This window comes from Phocoena sinus, chromosome 9 (assembly GCF_008692025.1).
Source record: "Phocoena sinus isolate mPhoSin1 chromosome 9, mPhoSin1.pri, whole genome shotgun sequence".
Taxonomy (NCBI): Eukaryota; Metazoa; Chordata; class Mammalia; order Artiodactyla; family Phocoenidae; genus Phocoena; species Phocoena sinus.
This window is the reverse complement of record NC_045771.1, coordinates 17,549,147-17,569,726: the sequence shown is the minus strand read 5'-3', so window position 1 is coordinate 17,569,726 and position 20,580 is coordinate 17,549,147. Positions and strand designations below refer to the sequence as shown.

The window sequence follows — 20,580 nt, the reverse complement described above, 5'->3', positions numbered from 1 at the left end:
GCAGCTCTGTGTGCAGAGAGGCCAGGAAGAGGTCTTCCAGAGCTCACTGTCCACACCTGACACAAGACAAGCATTTATGGATCCCTTACTTTGTCTCATTTGATCCCCCTACAATTCAGCAAGGGAGCTGGTGCTAGCCCCATTTACACTGAAGAAAAGCAAACTTCAGGGAGGTTAAGTAACTCGTTTCTGGCTGCCCCAGGAAGTGCACGGCAGTCATGAATCGAACCCAGCTGTGCCAGACTCCAAAGGCCTCCATCTTAACCTCTATCACAGATCCTCAACGCAGGTTACACAGCATTATCTGTGGAGCTTTTGAAAAATACAACTCTGCGTGGGCCCCCAGTGGAGTATATCGCAAAAGCTCCACAGGTGATTCGCTTTGCACGTGGGGATGGGAACCACCGCCTCCTGTGATCCTTCTAGGCCAGGGAGTTCTAAGACTGGCTGTGCATCGTAAGTGTGGTGATGCCGGTTAATAATATAGATTCCTGGGCCCCGACCCAGCTTTACAGAAGCGGGATTTGAGGACTGGGCCCTGGAATCTGAATGTTCAAAGCTAATGCAAGCCCGGCTTGGGGCTTGGGACTTGCTCCTAGCCGGCCCCGCCCGCTCGCGCCGGGCGGTGAGTTCAGGAGGTGATCCCGAGGAGCTTCGGCAGGGGGCGCCAGGAGCCGCTTCCGGCTGAGGCGAGGCGAGGCGGAAGGTGCCAAAGGGGCGGAGCGGGGCGTGAACCGGAAGTCGGCCGCGGGCTCCGCCCGTCGCGCCGGAGGAGGCACTCTCGGACGGCCCACGGAGCTGCAGCTGACCTACGAGTTTTCCTTGCCGACATTATGCTCCAGTTCCTGGTGAGTGGAGCTGCCGAGGAGCGAGCTGGGAGCCCTGGGCGTGGGTCCCTCGGGTCCCACTGCCCCCCGCGCCTGCTAGTCGCCTGGCGGGGTGGGCTGCGGGGTTTTGTTTCTGCCTCACCCAAATCCTTTGGCCGGCATTTTTCTGCCTCCCTTCAAGTCCCTAAAACTTTTGAGGGGTCAGAGCGTGCGTTTTCAAAGCTCTTCTGTGACGTGCCCGCGTGCTTTGTGTATTCCTCGAGTTAAGGCTCCCGGGGTCCTTAATGACTTTTTCTGCGCTGCCACCCCCTGACGTAGACACATATCCCGTCGACTTAGAGCCCTGCTGGTTGGCGTCTTTGAAAACGTTGGAGGGCCAGGAATAAACTCTAAAGGAGTAAACCGCCAGAATTAGAGGCCTGGGGAGCCCTCATCAGACCTTTTATAGCTTCCAGACGGAGGATGGCTGGTTGCTGGCCTGAGTCAGGCCCTGGTGTACAAATAATTTTTCCAAAATGCTCACTCTAGGGTAAAACGACTCTTACCATGAGTAAACAAATTATTTTTCATGGGTCTTTCAGTTAAAAGCGGGTTTTCTGGCAAAGCCCCATGTGTTTCAAAGATTGCCTGGTTGAAGGTTTCAGAAGGACTTGCCAAACTTACAGGTGAAAGTCTTTCTTCCGGGTTTTCGCGCCTTCAAAACTGGATGTTTAAATTCTGATTCTGGTAAGAGGCAGGTATTCTAATACCTTCCAGGTGACCGATGGAAATTGAGTGCTCTTGGGATGAGATACTTTCCCAAATGTTACGTTCTTTATGAAAGAGTTTAAAGAAGAAAAAGTGCCCCTCTGTCCTTTTTGAGATGGTAATTAATTTTTCAATCTCTAGGCCGGAAAGAGAGTATCCTTGACATAAACTGCCTAAACAAGACATGGCTACACCTCTGCTTCTGGAAGTTTCTCCAGTGTCCTAACTGGGTATTAGCTTAGGAGTCAATAGAAATAATTACTGCCATATGGTTGTAGGAAACACTCAGGTTAAAAACAATGTCAGCCCCGAAGTGTGAGATGATGTAATTGAGTCTCTGGTACAGCCGTAGCTCATTGATAACTGGGAGGAAGCACATGGATTCATTTACACTTAACTTTCTAAGTACCTTTGCAGAGTGACTTTATTTGGTTTTGAAATAAACTTTTGCTGTGTATGAATATGGATGTGACTGATAAGCAAATTCAGAATTCTCGGCATTTAAGGAGAGATACCGAAGCCATTCATTAAATTCCTAGCTCAGAAGTAACACGGATATTCTCCCACCTCCTCATTGCATTTGTTGAAAGAAGTAATAGCATAACTTTACCTTGATTCTAACTCTGTCAAATGATTTACCAGCTCATTTGAACTTGGGCGAATCTTTCTCCTTGCTTTCAGCCATTTCATCTATAAAACAATGGGGTTGATGTAGGTGATCCCTGAGATCTCCTCGAGCTTTTAACCTGTGACCAGCCATCATGTCCTAGTGCTTAAGAGGTCAGATTCCAGAATCAGACTCCTGCCTTTGAATTATCATTTTTAAGCAATGGGAACTTGGGCAAGTTATTTAAATTCTTTATGCTTCAGTTTCCACATCTGAAAATGGGAGCCTACTTCATGGTTTTATTGTGAGGATTAAAAATGAGTTAATACATTAAAGTACTTGAAACAATGACAGTAAGGACTCAGATGTTGTTCATTTCTCCTTGGATTAAAATATTTGCCCATCATCCCTATATCGAAACTTGCTCCTGTGGTCCTGCTGCGTCTTTCCCCTTGCTTGTACTGCAGTAGCATCCTTAATCGCAGCATGGTTTAGCCAGTTTGGTGTAAGGAAACTTTTGAAGCTTTTAAAGGGAAACCTGATATGATGGGCACTGCTCGTGGCTTGTGTACACTGCCTGTTGTACTGTTACTGGGGTAATGTATTGCTTTTCCTATCTCTCAGAGCAGCAGCACCTGGTACTCTTAATCACCTCTTTAATCCCTCCTCCCTCGGCTTTTGGATACTGCACCTCAGTGCTTTCCAGTATTCTTACACATTGTAACACACATGGACATTTTTTAAAAATAAATTTATAATTTTATTTTTGGCTGTGTTGGGTCTTTGTTGCTGTGCGTGGGCTTTCTCTAGTTGCAGCGAGCGGGGGCTGCTCTTTGTTGTGGTGCATGGGCTTCTCATTGCAGTGGCTTCTCTTGTTGCGGAGCATGGGCTCTAGGCACGCGGACTTCAGTAGTTGTGGCACGTGGGCTCAGTAGATGTGGCACATGGGCTCAGTAGTTGTGGCTCGCAGGCTTTAGAGCACAGGCTCAGTAGCTGTGGTGCACGGGCTTAGTTGCTCCGCGGCATGTGGGATCTTCCCAGACCAAGGCTTGAACCCGTGTCCCCTGTATTGGCAGGCAGATTCTCAACCACTGTGCCACCAGGGAAGCCCTGGAGGTCCCAAATCTTACTGTTTTTTTTTTTTAATAGTTTTGAGATACAGTTAGTTCACACATCATACAATTCACCCATTTAAGGATTTAGTGGATTTAGTAGGATTTAGTGTTTTTTCAGTATGTTCACAGAGTTGTGCAAGCATCACCACTATCTAATTTTTATATCTAATATTTTATTGCCCCCCACAAAGAAACTCCATACCATTAGCATTCATTTCTCATTCCTCTCACACCTAACCCTGGACAACCACTAATTGATTTTGTGTCTTCTCTCTGGATTTGCCTATTCTGGACATTTCCTTTAAGTTAAATCATACAATACGTGGTCTTTTCTGACTGCCTCTCACTTGGCTTAATGTTTTCAAGGTTTATCCATGTTGTAGCATGAATCAGGACTTCATTCCTTTTTATGGTTGATTATTATTACATTGTGTGAATATGCCACATTTTGTTAATTCATTGACCAGTTGATGGGCATTTGGGTTGTTTCCACCTTTTGGCTATTATGAATAATCTTGCTATGAACATTCATGTAGTTTTTGTGTAGGTACATGTTTCAGTTTTCTTGGTCATATACCCTAAAGTGGAATTGCTGCGTCAGATGGTAATTCTGTGCACAGCTTTTTGAGGATTTGCAAGACTTTTCCAAAGTGGCTACATCATTTTACATTCCCACCAGCAATGTATGAAGGTTCTCCATATCCTTGCCAACACTTATACATCTTTTGGATTTAAGTTGCCCTAGTGGGTGCGATGAGACACCTCATTGTGGTTTTGATCTGCATTTCCTTAATGACTAATGATGTTTTCATGTGTTTGTTGGCCGTTTATTTGTATATCTTCTTTGGAGAAGTGTCTATTCAAATCCTTTGCTTGTTTTAAAATTGGGTTGCCTTTTTATCATTCACTCATAAGAATTCCTTATGTATTCTGGATACAAGTCCCTTATCAGATATATGATTTACACATATTTATTTCATTCTGTGGGTTCTCTTCACTTTCTTGTTGGTATTCTTTTTTTTTTCTTTGTGGTACATGGGCCTCTCACTGTTGTGGCCTCTCCCGTTGCGGAGCACAGACTCCGGACGCACAGGCTGAGCGGCCATGGCTCACGGGCCTAGCCGCTCCGCGGCATGTGGGATCTTCCTGGACCGGGGCACAAACCTGTGTCCCCTGCATTGGCAGGCGGACTCCCAACCACTGCACCACCAGGGAAGCCCTCTTGTTGGTATTCTTTGAAACACAAATGTTTTAAATTTTGATAAAATCAAATTTATCTATTTTTTTCTTTTGTTACTTGTGCTTTTGGTGTCATATCTAAGAAACCATCGCCTACCCCAAGATCATGAAGATTTACTCGTATGTTTTCTCCTAAGAGATTTACAGTTTTAAGTCTTACATTTAGGTCTTTGATCCATTTTGAGTTAAGTTTTGTTTATGATGTAAAGTAGGGGTCCAACTTCATTCTTTTGCATGTGGATATCCAGTTGTCCCAGCATTCTTTCCCCATTGGATGTCTTAGCACCCTTGTTGAAAATCATATGACCATAAATGTAAGGGTTTATTCCTGGACCCTTTATTCTATTCCATTGATCTTCATTGATTTTAAAGAAGAAAAACAATTCATTCGTGTTTGCTTGCTATCCCGTGTGCCTTCTCTAATCTGTATTTTTTCGGCCTTTTTTGGGAACAGCTGTCAGGTGAGTGCTTACAAAGCAGGACTTTCATCACGTTGCTGCTGGTAAAGAGCAGTCAGTGGCTCCCCACCGTTTTGTAAATGAACTAAACTCCATTGCTTGTTTTTTGAAGTCCACCAGCTAGCCCTGCCCAGCTCTCTGTACTAGTATTTCTCTCCAGTTTTTAGTTCAAATCCACTTTTCTTTTTTTTTTTTTCAAATCCACTTTTCTAATTGGGCCTATTTCTTTTATTCAGGTCATCACATTGTCATTCCTATCTTGTACCTTGATTCTCTACAGTCACGTCCCTTTCCAGTTTAAATTTTAACACTTCCTCAGCATCTTTAGAGCCTTTAATAACAAGTTGAGGTACACCGATCTCTTTCAGGTATGGTTTCTTAAAAGAATCACTTCTGTGTCACTCATTTTGTTACTTAATTCATGACTCAGTTCTGGTTTTTCATGCATGTATTACATTCAAGATCCTGTGCTGGGTGCTGCTTTCTCTTGTTATATAACTATTTTACTTATATGTGGCTTTTCTGTCTATACATCATATAAATTCTTTAAGATAGAGACCATTTTATAATCTTTTCACAGGGCTGGATATGAAATTGATTTTCAGGATATAAGGGACTGTAATCCTTTAATCAAAACCTTTGGAGGCCAGATGTATGTGGGAGGATTTTTTTCAGATTTCTTCTCACCTGTTTGTCCTTTACATTACTTCGCTCATGTCACTCCTCAGTCCCCAAACTTCTGGTGTTTTACCATTTATTGTCCCCAATATGTTTGTGAGAAGAAGCTACGTATTCCTAAAGTTTCAAAATGATGGCAGAGAGGACATAATAGTGACGTATTTAGTGTTGAGCTTGGGAAGAAGGCATTTCCCTTCCTTCTGCACTGTCTTGTCTGCAGGGAGTACTATGGGGGGACCCTGTGATGTGGAGGAAGACCATGGTGATAGCATCCAGCCATCCGGATGGACCACTGAGGAGGCTTCCAGGTCTTGGCCTGGAGGAGGTTAAGCATTCTTGGCCTGCAGAGAGGCTTCAGACTCATTCGAGACGTTTTATACTCTGGTTCCAGTCTAACTTCTCAGACTAATGAGTCCCTGTTCCTCAGATTTAGATTTTATTTTTTGAGATCCTTTATTTATTCAGATTAAAATTTTTTACCTGTCTAAACTTGTCTATTGAGTATCCCATGAACAACATATAAATGCTTTTCTGGTGTCATGCATTTTCCTCACATTTCTCTTCATGTGTCCATTTCTCTCATGTTGTTTATGTAATTTTACAATATCCCATTGGTAGACCTAGCAATATTCTGAAACTGGAATTGGATATGACTTGTCTAGAGACCCATGGTTTTTGTTTTGTGTTTTAAAATAACTGCTATTTTTTTCATGTGCCCTGATGCTTCGTGGAATTGCCAAAATGAAGACACATTAGATATGCCATATTTATTTTGAGACACACGCGGTAAGAACCAAGAATCCTAGAATGTTGGAGCTAGAAGGAGCAATGTTAGTATAATGTTTTAGAAATCAGGAAACTCAGATCAGCAAAGCGCCAAGGAGGTTAAGTGTCATGCCTAAAAGTACACAGCTAGACAGTGGTAGAACCAGAACTCTAATTTATTTTTCTTGAAATTTTTCAACCCTCTGTTCTTTCTGTTTGGTGTTAGAGCTAACATTCTTAGATGATTTTTTTCCCCTCTTCTTTTTTTTTTTTTTTTTTTTTTTTGGTACGTGGGCCTCTCACTGTTGTGGCCTCTCCCGTTGCGGAGCACAGACTCCAGACACGCAGGCTCAGTGGCCACGGCTCATGGGCCCAGCCGCTCTGCGGCATGTGGGATCTTCCTGGACCGGGGCACGAACCCGTGTCCCCTGCATTGGCAGGCGGACTCTCAACCACTGCGCCACCAGGGAAGCCCTTCCCCTCTTCTTTTAAGCAAATTTAATACTCTTTCTGGATTTGGAAAACCTCTTACTGCCTGGTTTCAACCCATAGGAGTGAAAAAAATCATTTTGCTTCTTGGTGCACATTGGTAAAAATATTCACAAGATATGTTTGATTAATCAAATGATCAGAAGATGGTCTATGGTTAGACTTGATAGCCTCTTTTATGCTTCTTAACTTACAACAAACCTATTTAAATTATGCTTTTGGTGTTTAAAGCTTAGTAAGCTTAAAACTTATTAAGGATCCAGCTGTGTTCTGAATTTCTCCAACTTGTTCTCTGTTCTCCAACTTGTTCTCTGTTCTCCAACTTGAAGACGATTTGACCACACCACATATGACCATTAGTGTTAAGTGCTGCGCTTTGTTTTTCTCTGTTAACCTCTGCTGTGTATTGAATAGGAGTGACACTGATTAAAGAAAATGATAAAAAAATCAGATGCCAGTTCACATTTATAACATTAGAAGTTAGGCGTTCAGTTGGAGATTTTTTATTATTGGGGGAAAAAAACCCAGGAAATTATAGATCATCATTGAGACTCCAATCTTAAGGAACTTTGAAACTCTTTTGGTGTGAAGGGAGTGCTTTAAATTTTCATGAAACAGGTTTTGTTCAGGAAGAGTCACCCAGTGGCATAAACACTTATAGTTCTCTAAAAATCGTGCCTGTCTCTCTTGTCACTGATTAAGAGATGGTTAGGGGACCTGTGTTCTCTGCAGGTCTTAAGTGCCCTGCCCATTAGACTCCATCCAGGGCAGAGTGCTAAACCATGTGCTGTCTCAGTTGCACGTCAGCTTCCTGCTTTATCTCACTGTATATTTTAGTGTTTGAGTGTGAATCTAATTTAGGTTGTCCTATGCTCCTGTTATGAATGGCCATGTCCTAGGCCTCAGGTGCCTCTTGAAATATGAAGAGATTGAACTGTGAAGGTCCCTTCATTTTCTAAGATCCTACGATTTAGCCGAATGCTTTTTAAAATTGAATACTTTTTACTTGATGTAGCAAGAAATAAAAAATCTCAAAACCATAAAAATAAATAAACTGGCTTTTAACAACAAAAATCGGAATTTTGGCTTGAGTTTCTAGAACTTACAGCCAAATATTTATAAGGTCGATGTGTTTAGTGCTACTGTATATTCTTTCGTGTACTCTTTAACCTTTTGGGAGGATATTTCTGAGTTTATTTTATAGAAGAAAGATGTGAATTTCATGCTATGCACGGCCCTAGCCTGGACGCCGGGGTCTTATAACTGTCCTGCGCTCCTTAGGAGAATATTATCCATGTAGTCTGGTGTGGTATCGGGTAGCACAGAGCTCCGTCTCCAGTGTGACTCTTCCTGTTCTATCCTTACAGCTTGGATTTACTCTTGGCAACGTGGTGGGAATGTATCTGGCTCAGAACTATGACGTAAGTGACCATATTCACGTCTTCCTTGATTTCACGTAGCTAATACATAGTGACTTGTGTTTGCTGAAGTAAGGTATGCCTTCCAGCAAACAAGGTCCATAGGTCTGAGGAAAAAGTCCTGAATTTTGTAGAAAGATTTTCCACTGTTTGAAAAAATAACAGAACTCACAGAAGCACCTGTCACCATAGGAGTGCAAAAATCCCATCAGTTTAGGTGGTCTCATGGTGATCCTGATGAGCTGGGTTTGTTAGCATAGAGTAACACTGTTAGATTCTTACAGTTCTATGGAAAATCAAGTGATACTTAAATTGGATAATCTTTTCAGCACCCTACCCAGTAGTAGAGATGACTGAGTACTTTGGAGGTGGATTCATATAGTGCAGCACATTTAAGGAGAACAGTGTTTTGTGAAGTAGGGAGTTGTATTAGCTTCACTTTACAGATGGGGAAGTTGAAAATCAGGTGACACAAATGCCCATGAATGGGGATCCTAAAAGGTAATGCTTATTTTAAAGAGATATGGAAGGGAAACATGATATTAACTTTTGATTTGTTTTATAGTGAAGCTTTTAGTGTGATAAAGGGAATTCCCTTTGTCAACCTTCACCTGAGTCATGTGGTTTTCTAGGCAGGTGCTTGTTAATTTATGTCACATTTATTGTTTATATGTACAACTTTTACTTGGCACTAGATTGAGGGGCTGAGTGGGTATATAAAAGTAGAAGTCAGGTTCTGGCTTTTGGGGAGGGAGCCTACTTTAACTTACATCTTTTGGTATCCTTCTTAGGCAGTTATGAGGCCAAGAAAGACCACTGTTGAGCAGGTTTCTTTTAGAGGAAAAGTAAAAAATCCATTTATCTTTAGAGGAAGAGAAATGAAAAAATATTGATTAGGTAGATGAGAAATGATAATAATCTCTTTTCTCTTTAAAGATACCAAACCTGGCTAAAAAACTTGAAGAAATTAAAAAGGACGTGGATGCCAAGAAGAAACCCCCTAGTTCATGAGGGTGACTCCAGCACTGCCTCCTGGATAAACTGATTCTACTGTTCTTGAGGGCCTCCTTTACCATCTGAACCAAAAGCTTTTGTTTTCATCTCCAGCCTCAGCAGTTTTCTTCTTTGCTAGACCCTGCATTGCCTTACAGCACAAATGGGGCCACAAGTTAAGAACAGCCCTTACTTTTCCAACATCCTCACTTCTTCCCTTCCTCCTTCCAGCCACTTGGGAGGTCCTGAGAATGGAATTATGGTGCTAGATTAGTAAACGTGACCTTTAATTAGTAGTCTCTCCCTTATTCTTTGGGGTTTGTACTACCGTTTTCAAAAGAAAAATTGATGAGTTTTGTATAGCTGATGAGATATAAATAATGCTGATTTCACAGTCTAGAAATTATATTGGGTGTTTAAACCTTTGGTACTAAATTATGTTGTTTCAAAATAGTAATTAAAATGAAAATCTAGAAGCCAGTTTCTGGTGAGTTATCCACTAATTTTATGTTGTTGTCAGGAAGCTCCATAGTTGCTAATTTAACCAGTAAATCAATTTGCTATTCATTAACCAAGAAACTCTGTTCTGAGAACCCTGTCAGGAACTGGGGAATTGAAAAGTATTTAAAGTAATGGCCTTTGTCCTCAGTAGAATTCATAGTCTAGTATGCATGTTTTTTCCTAATGATGCATTTGATCTGGCTCTGTTCTCTCATAAGAATCATACTTATTTTATGGGATTACAGGCACATTTGACATTACATGGTAGATAAATGAGAAGTTGTCTATAAAGGAAATTTTATGCCTTTTTACATTAAAAAATATTTAAATTATAACTTTATAGTGATTCTCATAAGAAGACTTCTTGTGTTTTTCTTTCTGCAACCGTAAATTACTCTTGTAATTTTTCAAGTGTATAATCAGTCCATAATTTTTTTTAATTGATAAAAAAGTTTAAATACCTAACTTTTCCCCTGGGTCAGTACAAAGTGATCTGTGTTGTCCCTCAGCTCCTAGTTCTTCTCCCTGGAGTCAGGCACTCGCTAGTTTCCTGTATCCTTTTGCAAAAGATTTTGTGCCTGAACAAACACATGTACATGGGAGTTTTTATACAAATGATAACAAACTATATACAGTGTTTTCCCCAGTGGAGGTCATTCCGTATCAGTAGGTAAGGAACAAAGAAACTTTCCTTTTTTTGGCTACATAAGGTTCTACTGAATGAATATACCATAATTTATTTAATCTGCTCCTGAGGAACATTTAGGTTGTTTCCTGTCTGTTGCTATTACAGTGATGACCTTGAACCTAACGTTATTATACATATCTCTGCAGGGGGATAGCTCCAAGCTAAAGTCCTGGAAGAGTATTTTGCACTAAATATAAATAAAGGCCCATTTCACTGGGTGTTTGGTTCCAGAGGGCTTGTTGGGCAGCTTCACTGATGATGCCATTTCTGAAGACATTTTAGCAGAATTAGTAAACTGGAAGAATGGTTTAGAGACTGTTTTTTTCAGACAGTGATGCCACTGATACTAAATGTGATTATAAAATAAAGTGATTCTGCTTCTCTTTGGAAACATGGATCTTTCATACATGGAGATAAGTTTTGTCCCTGCAGGTTGTACTGGTGCGTGAGACAGGTTAGGATCATATTATGGTTGGCTTCTCCCTTGCAATGTGATCAGGGGCAAGCAGCTTGTTTTTCTGAAACTGTTGTGTTCTCTGTAAGATGTGGATACAATACCTACCTCACAGGGCTTCCATGAGAAACAGTAGAAATAATGTATGTGATGTGTAGCACATTGCTTTGCAAATTGTCCAATAAATAGTAGATATTAGTCCAAATATGTTGCTTTTGGTCAGAATACTTTTTCTGCACTCACTTTTGGAGCCAGTTTATGAACTGTGCAAAATTTGTCATTATTCTATGGTCACTCTCTTTGTTGATGAAAATCTATAGTATGCACCTTGATCATACCACCTGGCTTACAAGGTTTGATCTTGAACGACCAAATCCTCGAAGGCTAGAGGTTTACCATCCTTGAGGGTATTCAAAATGCCACAAGCTTGGAAAACTGTTTCCAAAGAGGCATCCCTTGTTATCAGCCGTGGAGCATTGTTATTTGTGCGTGTGTTCTCCCAGAGTGGCTTCTTTGAGGGTCACTTGGACGTTGGAAAATTAGGTCTCTATAATTATATATTGTAAACAAAGCTCGTTTGGACTTGGAGCTTCCCTCAGGAGTGACACTTACCTCGATGACAGGATCATTTCTGCCAGTGGGAGCCACCCAGCAAATCACCTTCACCGTGTAAACTGCTACACAGTGAACGCAGGCTGACTTCCTGGTCACCATTCAGAGCCCCTCTCCTAGTTTTAGGTTCTTGCAGGAGTGAAAAGGAGCTCGGAGTTCTCAGGCAGGATTATCTTCACTGAGATATATTGTTGGAGGAACCCAGAACCATCATGGCTTTTAAGGGGTGTGGTTATTGTGATTGTGGCACTGAAAGGTACATTTCCTGGGTGTTTTGTAGAGGCCCTTGCCTTACAAAGCAGTGGAGGGATGGGAAGAACCATTGCAAGACATGCCTTTTTTTCTTTTAAAAAAGTTTGAAAACAACTGCTGATGTGACTTAAGGAAACTTTTTGCTACACCTGACCTTAAGAGTGTTACATAAAATTCTACTGAAGGTTACTCATGTGTGAAAAATAAGACTTCAGGGTTTATGTTGGGAACCTAAAAAATACATTGAACTGGAAAGCTTATTCTTAAACTGTAACCCTCCCAAACAAAAAAAAAAACCAAAGGGAGAGAAAAAAACAAAAGAACTTCACTTAAAATTGTTAAAAGGCACTGTATTTTATGAGTTGAAGTTACCAGTTGATGTCTTTAGATGTCTCTCTGATTTAGTGTTTTATACAGTTAAGCAGTTTTGATTTAAAGGGACAATTTTATTTCCTTCTTTCTAACTCATAGTGAACTTCAAAAAAAAATTTATGGCTGCATTGGGTCTTCACTGCTGCACGGGCTTTTTCTAGTTGTGGTGAGCGGGGGCTACCCTTCGTTGCGGTGCGTGGGCTTCTCATTGCAGTGGCTACTCTTGTTGAGCACGTGGGCGCGTAGGCTTCAGTAGCTGTGGCACGCGGGCTCAGTAGTTGTGGCTTATGGGCTCAGTAGTTATGGCACACGGGCTTAGTTGCTCCATGGCATGTGAAATCTTCCCGGACTAGGGCTCGAACCTGTGTCCCCTGCATTGGCAGGTGGATTCTTAACCACTGCGCCACCAGGGAAGCCTCTTCTTTCTAACTCATTTACTCAATTTTCATTTGTGTGACTCTAGAGAAAAGTTAGGATGTGTGGGTTTTCCAGTCGTCTGTACTTAACGGGTTCATGGAGCATGTAACATGCATCATGTTTTCACTTCCACTGGGCAGTTCACTCCCTAGGTACTAATGCTGATGTTTGTTTTTCTGCGGAGCTCTCTCACATTTTAAATGCTTTTTCTGTTACTCCTCCTGAAGCAACACTATATACCGTACTGGAGCATATGAGGCTTTCCTTCAGCTTCCCGGCTCGGGACTTTGCACGTACCATTTCCATGCCTTACACAGATGAATGAGTTCTTCTCTCCCTACTGACTTTTAGGGCCTTGCCTTATGGAAAGGAACAGGGCGGTGAAGGGGAAATATATTGAGACCTTGCCTGGTCTTAATAGGGAGTCTGTGAGACTTGGATTTTCCAATGTTCAGTTTATACCTTTCCTAAATCTGGGTGCAACATAGTCAAGTACTGAAGACCTAGCGGATGGCATGTTTTGAGGCACTGGGAGAGAAACAACCCAACGGTGAAGATTCGTGGAAAGTGCATGGGGCAGGGTGGGACATTGCAAAATCTGAGTTCTGCGCCTGCTCTGAGTTCTGCGCCTGCTTAGGAAAAGTGCAGTGAGGTTGCCTGGTTCTTAGCTGTACAGCTGTACAGGATTGGGCCAAGCAGAAGGTGCCCTGTAAATAGTGCGGGCAGCGTGCTCCACGATCCTTCTGTGAGCACAGCCCCAGGACGGCTCCCTGTGCCCTCGGGTGCTGTCAGTTCCCTTTCTCTTTTAATGGTTTGGATATCTCAGCAGTGCATGAGGGTGATTCTAGTGTTCAGATGTATTTTTCAAACAGGGTCCTAAAGCCACCTGCTTTATTTGGGCTCAGCTAAATAAACAGGGTTCTATTTTGACAATGGAGGAAAAACTAGCTATTTTTTGCTTCCTAAGATGGCATGTGTGTCTTTTTCATGTAAATACTAACATAAAAGATAGTATACCCTGTACTTCATGGGTGACTTAAAGGAATTTGAGAGACAACTTTAAGCAAATTTGATGTATAATCGAGAATAAGATGCAACTCTACTTAGTGTTTCTCAGTTTCATCATCTATAAAATGAGCTGGTATAAGATGATCACTTATAGCTTTTCTGCCCGTGTAGAGTTGTGATACGAGAAGATAAAATCAAATTTAATATATTTGCAAGAGACCAGACTAGTAAGTACAGCTATTATTGTAGTTCCTGTCCAACAGCAGAGTGATTTTAGAAGACAAAGAATTGTTAGTCATAGCTGACCATTTGTTAGTCATGTCTGGAATGAGCAGTATTCTTTGGCCTGAATCTGTGGTCTGGGGAGAGAACAGTGCTGTTCAGGCTACTGACCAGACCAAAATAAACACCCTTTCTGAGCTGGCTGCTTAGCTGACTGGCGGACCTGGCAGCAGCTGCAGGGGGGCTCCACTGCTTTCCCTTTCGAAGTGAGTCAGGGTCTCAAATAGCTGAACAGGGGCCAATGATTCTAAGTCAACTTTTCTTTCTCTTTTTACTTATTTATACTCCCAGAATCATCTTATCTGTGCCTTTGTCTTATTGTCTGACTTAAAGGCTTGGTGTCTAGGTTCCGTAATAGGTCGGACATTCGAGGATTTGGCTACCCTGACATTAGGAGTGACATTCTAACTCTTCTGAACATTTTTTTTTTTTTTCCGGTACGCGGGCCTCTCACTGTTGTGGCCTCTCCCGTTGCAGAGCACAGGCTCCGGACGCGCAGGCTCAGCGGCCATGGCTCACGGGCCCAGCCGCTCTGTGGCATGTGGGATCCTCCCGGACCGGGGCATGAACCCGTGTCCCCTGTATCGGCAGGCGGACTCTCAACCACTACGCCACCAGAGAAGCCCCTGAACTTTTTTTTTTGCTGTATGCGGGCCTCTCACTGTTGTGGCCTCTCCCATTGCGGAGCACAGGCTCCGGATGCACAGGCTCACAGGCCATGGTTCACGGGCTCAGCCGCTCCGCGGCATGTGGGATCTTCCTGGACTGGGGCACGAACCCGTGTCCCCTGCATCGGCAGGCGGACTCTCAACCACTGTGCCACCAGGGAAGCCCCCCCCGCTCCCTGAACATTTTAAAGCCACGTGACTGTAGTGATCTGGCTTCGTCAAACCAGACGTAGTGTACCTAATACTGGTATTTCACATGGGCTCATTCACTTTTATAAGTGGCCAGATAATTTGGCTTAAGCTAATTGGCAGAAGCAGTAATATTCCTGATTAAACCTGGTGCAAGTTTGGTACAAAAGAATTTTATAACTCACAGATACTTGGTAAACTAAGGGAGTAACTTATTGATTAATTATTATGGGAAAACTGCACGTGTTATCAATACTAACTTAAAATCAGTTCAAGAAGTGCAGCAACTATGGGGTCCTCCTTTTCCCATAAGGTGTATTTAGCAAGTAACTGATGGTAGAAATCAGAAATGTGTAATGCCTGAAGACTGGAGGGCCTGGGAGCTTCATCCAGTCCTATAGCAAGGACCTCTGTCTTGGGGGAAAGGGTGTATAGTACAGGAGGAAGGAGGAGGCCTGGATTTCCAAAGTGATTTTTCTCAAAGGAAACGTTTATTGAGCAGGTACAGTTTACTATATAAGTTGTTGGGGACTTTAGGAGACGTAAGACATCTCCCCTCCCCTCAAGAGGCTCATTAACTTGTAGAAAGTGACTGATGTGTTTGGACCTTTCTGTGCTTGTCTTCTCAGGGACGAACTACTTATTACCTCCAGAAGAAAGTCCATCAAATATCATTAATAATGCTATGGTCTTAATCACAGTTTCGGCCTCCTTAATAAGACAAGTATGAACGTTTTTTCTCCCTCCCGACACTTAACCAGCACGGTGGTATTGATGGTTAGTGATGAGTGAAGAGAGAGACACTAATCTCAATGTGTCTTCTTTCTCTACTTCCTTTTCCTTAGAGAGAACAGCACCAGCCTCTTCCTGAAGGGGACTATTTCTTTACAGGAATTTGGTGCCAAGGTATAGAGAAGCCATTGAAGAGAGACACTTAAAAAGGAATCAGAGTAGTGATAAAAGAGTACTGATTGCCACAAAGAGGACTTACTAAGAACTGCCTTTTTGTGGAGAAAACTTACGATAGAAACACTTGAGAGAAAGGAGGCAACATTAGGTCTCAAGTTGTAGGTGAGATTTTCCCCCAAAGAGCAGTCACTGGTGTCACTCTCTGTGCATAGGTAGGATGATTTGTATTTCTCCTTCTACTCCTAAAACGGATCGAGAAATTAAGAATAACATCAAACCCAGTGAGACTAGTCAGTTTGTGAGGATTAGCCTCTGAGGGGCAACAAAGACAGACTTTTGTTTCTTCCTGTCTTCAGAAAGAGCTGATTGGAGAGACTAGATACAAGGAAGTGAGAACGGTTTTAGGTTTCCTTGAGCTGTGGTGCTAAGGAAGGAGGGCAGAGCAGAAGACACTAACATCCGAGCCTGTGCATTTGGTTGTTGGAGGCTCCCTGCAATTCACTCGAGGTGGTAGCTGGCGGAATCTTCTGCTGGGGGTTTTGCACTCCTGGTGGTTTGCTTGGCCTGTTGGTCAGATTCTGCCGGGTGCTGGCAGCTCCTTTGGTTGGGCCATTTGCCCACTTGTGTTAGGCCTGATCAGTGATGTTACTGACCTTAGCCCAGGCGGGAAAAGTGTCCAGGTGGAAGAGGCTAATTCCCCATGTATTGATGGCCACCATCACTATCACCAGGCCAATGACATTGACCCCCAGACCAGCCTTCACCTGCAGGAGACAAAGCAGCAGGACACACAGACTAGTCACTGAGCAGGCAGCAGCACAGATCCCCAGATGCTCCCCACCTGTGTCCCCTGCCTGAACCTCACCCCCGATGTGATCACAGCCCACCTGCTTGGCCCCGATTTGTTCCAGTGACTGCCTGGGGTGCCCTAGTGGTGCCTCGTAGGGGGCACAGGACTGTTGAGGACAGGAGAGCAGGGAGGACTTGGGGCTGGGAGACGGCCGTTAGAACCTTCTCTGTGTTTGTAGCACTCTCGCTATTACATGGAGGCCTAGAAGCTATGTACTTGGAACACCAGATCTTGGGATGTTAAGTTACGCTAAAAAAAGGGTTCTGTAGCTACATAATAGGGAATGTGTTCATCAAGATTAAACAGAGCTTGTAAAGCAGGAACCTCTCAGAGCCTTTAATGTGCTGACACATACATACGACTCATAGGAGAGCCTGTATTCTATGACTGTTACCTTTTTTCCCCCAAGGAACAGCTCATGGAAGTAGTGTACCTTAGGTTCACCTGGGGCAACAGATCAGCTGCCTTCCCACCAGCCCTTCCACAGGAAGGTGACACAGGCACCCTGGCTGGCATGGGGCCTTTGCTGCTTTCTCCTGAGGGAATGTCACCTCCACAGCTCTGACCCCTTCCATTTCTGTCATGGCATTGACACTACCAGGCGGAAGGGGACGTGAGGGATGGCAGAGCCAGGGCCATTTGGAAAAGTGTACAGTAAGGATGGCTGGCATCCTACCAGGTGATGACCAAGTATACAGCGTGTCACCACAAGTCCACTAGCTGGGACTGAGTTGGGAAAGTTGCAAGGGAAAAATGAATGCCAGGAAATTGTTCTAAGCCAATGACTAGATGTGCCTTTCTGCCTTCTGGCTCAAGGCCTGGACTTATTAATCACCCTGGCCTCCTGGGCCTTTTGGCCTGGAGAACTGACCATGTTTCCTAGCAGATGAGAGGAGGCAGGTTCTAAAGGAGCTAAATTAAGGCCGTTTTAGAGCTGAAAGGGACCACATAGAGCATCTAGTTTGAACCTCCTCACTTAGCAGGTGAGGAAACTGAAGTCTTTAGTCGGTGCCCAGGCTGGGAATAGAACCCAGGACCGGCTCACTGCTCATCATCCAGTGCCTTTAAAAATGACTCTTTCTTCTTAGAGGAAAACATAGGCAGAACACTCTATGACATAAATTACAGCAAGATCCTTTTTGACCCACCTCCTAGAGAAATGGAAATAAAAACAAACATAAACAGATGGGACCTACTGAAACTTAAAAGCTTTTGCACAGCAAAGGAAACCATAAACAAGACCAAAAGACAACCCTCAGAATAGGAGAGAATATTTGCAAACGAAGCAACTGACAAAGGATTAATCTCCAAAATATACAAGCAGCTCTTGCAGCTCAATATCAAAAAAACAAACAACCCAATCCAAAAATGGGCAGAAGACCTAAATAGACATTTCTCCAAAGAAGATATACAGATTGCCAACAAACACATGAAAGGATGGTCAACATCACTAATCGTTAGAGAAATGCAAATCAAAACTACAACGAGGGTATCACCTCACAGCAGTCAGAATGGCCATCATCAAAAAATCTACAAACCATAGATGCTGGAGAGGGTGTGGAGAAAAGGGAACCCTCTTGAACTGTTAGTGGGAAGGTAAATTGATACAGCCGCTATGGGGAACAGTATGGAGGTTCCTTAAAAAACTAAAAATAGAACTATATGACCCAGCAATCCCACTACTGGGCATATACCCTGAGAAAACCATAATTCAAAAAGAGACATGTACCACAATGTTCACTGAAGCTCTGTTTACAATAGCCAGCACATGGAAGCAACCCTAAGTGTCCATCAACAGATGAATGGATAAAGAAGATGTGGCACATATATACAATGGAATATTACTCAGCCATAAAAAGAAATGAAATTGAGTTATTTGTAGTGAGGTGGATGGACCTAGAGTCTGTCATACAGAGTGAAGTAAGTCAGAAAGAGAAAAATACTGTATGCTAACGCATATATATGGAATCTAAAAAAAAAAAATGGTTCTGAAGAACCTAGGTGCAGGACAGGAATAAAGACGCAGATGGTAGAGAATGGGCTTGAGGACATGGGGAGGGGAAAGGGTAAGCTGGGACGAAGTAAGAGAGAGGCGTGGACATATATACACTACCAAATGTAAAATAGATAGCTAGTGGGAAGCAGCCACACAGCACAGGGAGATCAGCTGGGTGCTCTGTGACCACCTAGAGGGGTGGGATAGGGAGGGTAGGAGGGAGGGAGATGCAAGAGGGAAGAGATATGGGAACATATGTATATATATAAAACTGATTCACTGTTACAAAGCAGAAACTAACACACCATTGTAAAGCAATTATACTCCAATAAAGATGTTAAAAAAAAAAAGACTGTCTCTGATCACTGGATTCCAGGGTAGAAGGCAGGGGTGATCAGGGGAAGCACATGGCAGAGGGAGCGGGCCGGGGAGAAGCGGCGGGGGTGGTCTTCGTGGGGACAGGGGCGTTGGGGCAGAGCTCAGTAGGGGCAGACAGGGTTGTGTAGTAAGATCTGAGGGGGACAGAGGGGTGGCTGTGACCTCTCTTCCCTGAAGTAATACAGATGACTCAGCTGAGCAGTTTGAAAGTAGAAAGGATCTGAATATCTGCTCCCAGCCTGAAGCTCTTCCTTTTCTTCATTTGATATTTACAGGGCTGCTGAGATCAAGTTTGGATCTGAGTGAAAAGTAAATAGGCCCTCAGCAAGGGTGAAGCGGCCGGGTTTCAGTCAGCCTGGCCCAGTCATCTGTATTAGTTTTTTCCTCCTTTCCCAGCCCCGTCAGCCCTGGGTATTAAAAAGCACAGCAGTGCGCATAGGTTGAGGGGTGGAGAGTGGATGTGCTGCACACTAGAATCGGCGGCAGAATGTACCCTCAGAGCCGTCTCTCGTGAGCCTCGCTGAAAACTAAGAAATGAGCTGAGTGCTTCATTTTGTAGTTGCTGCTTCGGGGGTTCCTTGCTTGGGGGAGAGAGTTGAATAGAAGGATCCTGTTCTTATCACCCTAGGTTCATGCAATGTCTCAGACTTAACCTTCTGTGAATAAACCAGCAACTCTGAGTGAATATCCCCACAGTCCAATGAAGAAACTGAGGCAAAGCCTAGAACAAGCTCTTACCTTCTGGAACTGGGTCACATCCCGTGTCTGTCCCAGCTTTTTCTGTCCACATTCCCACTTTCTCCCAGATTAGGATTTTGGGAAGAGCACATTTTTGCTATTCTTGGTGGGCATGGACCATACAGAAACCTTTTACCAGGACCGTTCTTTCTGCCACAGCAGACTGAGCTATGACAGGTCAAGGGCACCGCTTACAAAATAATAAACTTGAGAAGGCCGTGGGGCCAGTCAGCCGTGTCCTCATGGCAGGTGGGCCTGGCAGGAAGAGGACACCCGCGACTCACCATATCTTTAATCTGGCAGTGCCCATAGCTGAAGACGATGGCGTTAGGGGGGTTTCCCACTGGCAGCATCACTGCAAAGGAGATGCACATGGTGACTGGGATCAGGGTGTAGAGTGGATTTATGTGCAGCGTTTCGGACTAGGAGAAGAGAGAATTCACAGAACCATTAGCCTTGAGATTAGACTTGCATTTCCTGTGCTTACTCTCATGAATGTGCTTTAAATGATGGCCGTGTTGGCTAACCTTGGCTGGACACCATGTGCTGGGGGCAGTTAAATCACACCCTCAAAAGCATGTAGTGCTGGGCTACTTGGACGGGTTCCCGCTGCTCACTCACTTCCCATGGAAACACGGGCTCCAAGTTACTTCCCAGAAGGGATGTTTCATTTCTTGGTGCTGGTCTAAGGAAGTGGTTTTAAAATTTGATTCTTTAGCTGAGAAATTCTTCAAACACAAATCTCATGAATAAGCTGCTTTGACTGGAGTAGGCATCTCTCGCTCTTGGGGTGCAGAATTAAGCTTTTTTTTTTCCTAGGTAAGATAATTGCCTTACATGGGACGTGAGCCCGTGGTCTTACCCTCAATGCTGCCAAGTTTTAACTAAGTGCATTCCCATGCCCGCACAGGCAGGGTGACGGAAGGGAGA

At 43.5% G+C, this 20,580-nt stretch overlaps 2 protein-coding genes across 2 annotated transcripts in view; one reads left to right on the top strand and one right to left on the bottom strand.

Moving 5' to 3' along the window:
• Nucleotides 1-729: 729 nt before the first annotated feature.
• Nucleotides 730-11,184, top strand: STMP1 (short transmembrane mitochondrial protein 1). The gene is made up of 3 exons (XM_032643641.1): nt 730-848; nt 8,293-8,346; nt 9,280-11,184. Exons 1-3 carry the CDS (start codon nt 834-836, stop codon nt 9,352-9,354), a joined length of 144 nt encoding a protein of 47 aa, XP_032499532.1. The 5' UTR covers nt 730-833; the 3' UTR covers nt 9,355-11,184.
• A 4,994-nt stretch (nt 11,185-16,178) lies between these two features.
• SLC13A4 (solute carrier family 13 member 4) overlaps nt 16,179-20,580 on the bottom strand; it is a 41,542-nt gene continuing 37,140 nt past the window's right edge. Inside the window, exons 15-16 of the mRNA XM_032643307.1 lie at nt 19,935-20,072; nt 16,179-16,452 (exon numbers count right to left, since the gene is read on the bottom strand). Of these exons, the coding sequence (XP_032499198.1) occupies nt 16,315-16,452; nt 19,935-20,072 (276 nt within the window). The 3' untranslated portion in view covers nt 16,179-16,314. The remainder of the gene's footprint in view (nt 16,453-19,934; nt 20,073-20,580) is intronic.

What these genes read in the sequence shown, in the direction of transcription:
- STMP1 (XM_032643641.1), top strand. An exon ending in ATCTGGCTCAGAACTATGAC is followed by an intron (nt 8,347 to 9,279) that starts GTAAGTGACCAT and finishes TTCTCTTTAAAG; the next exon opens with ATACCAAACCTGGCTAAAAA.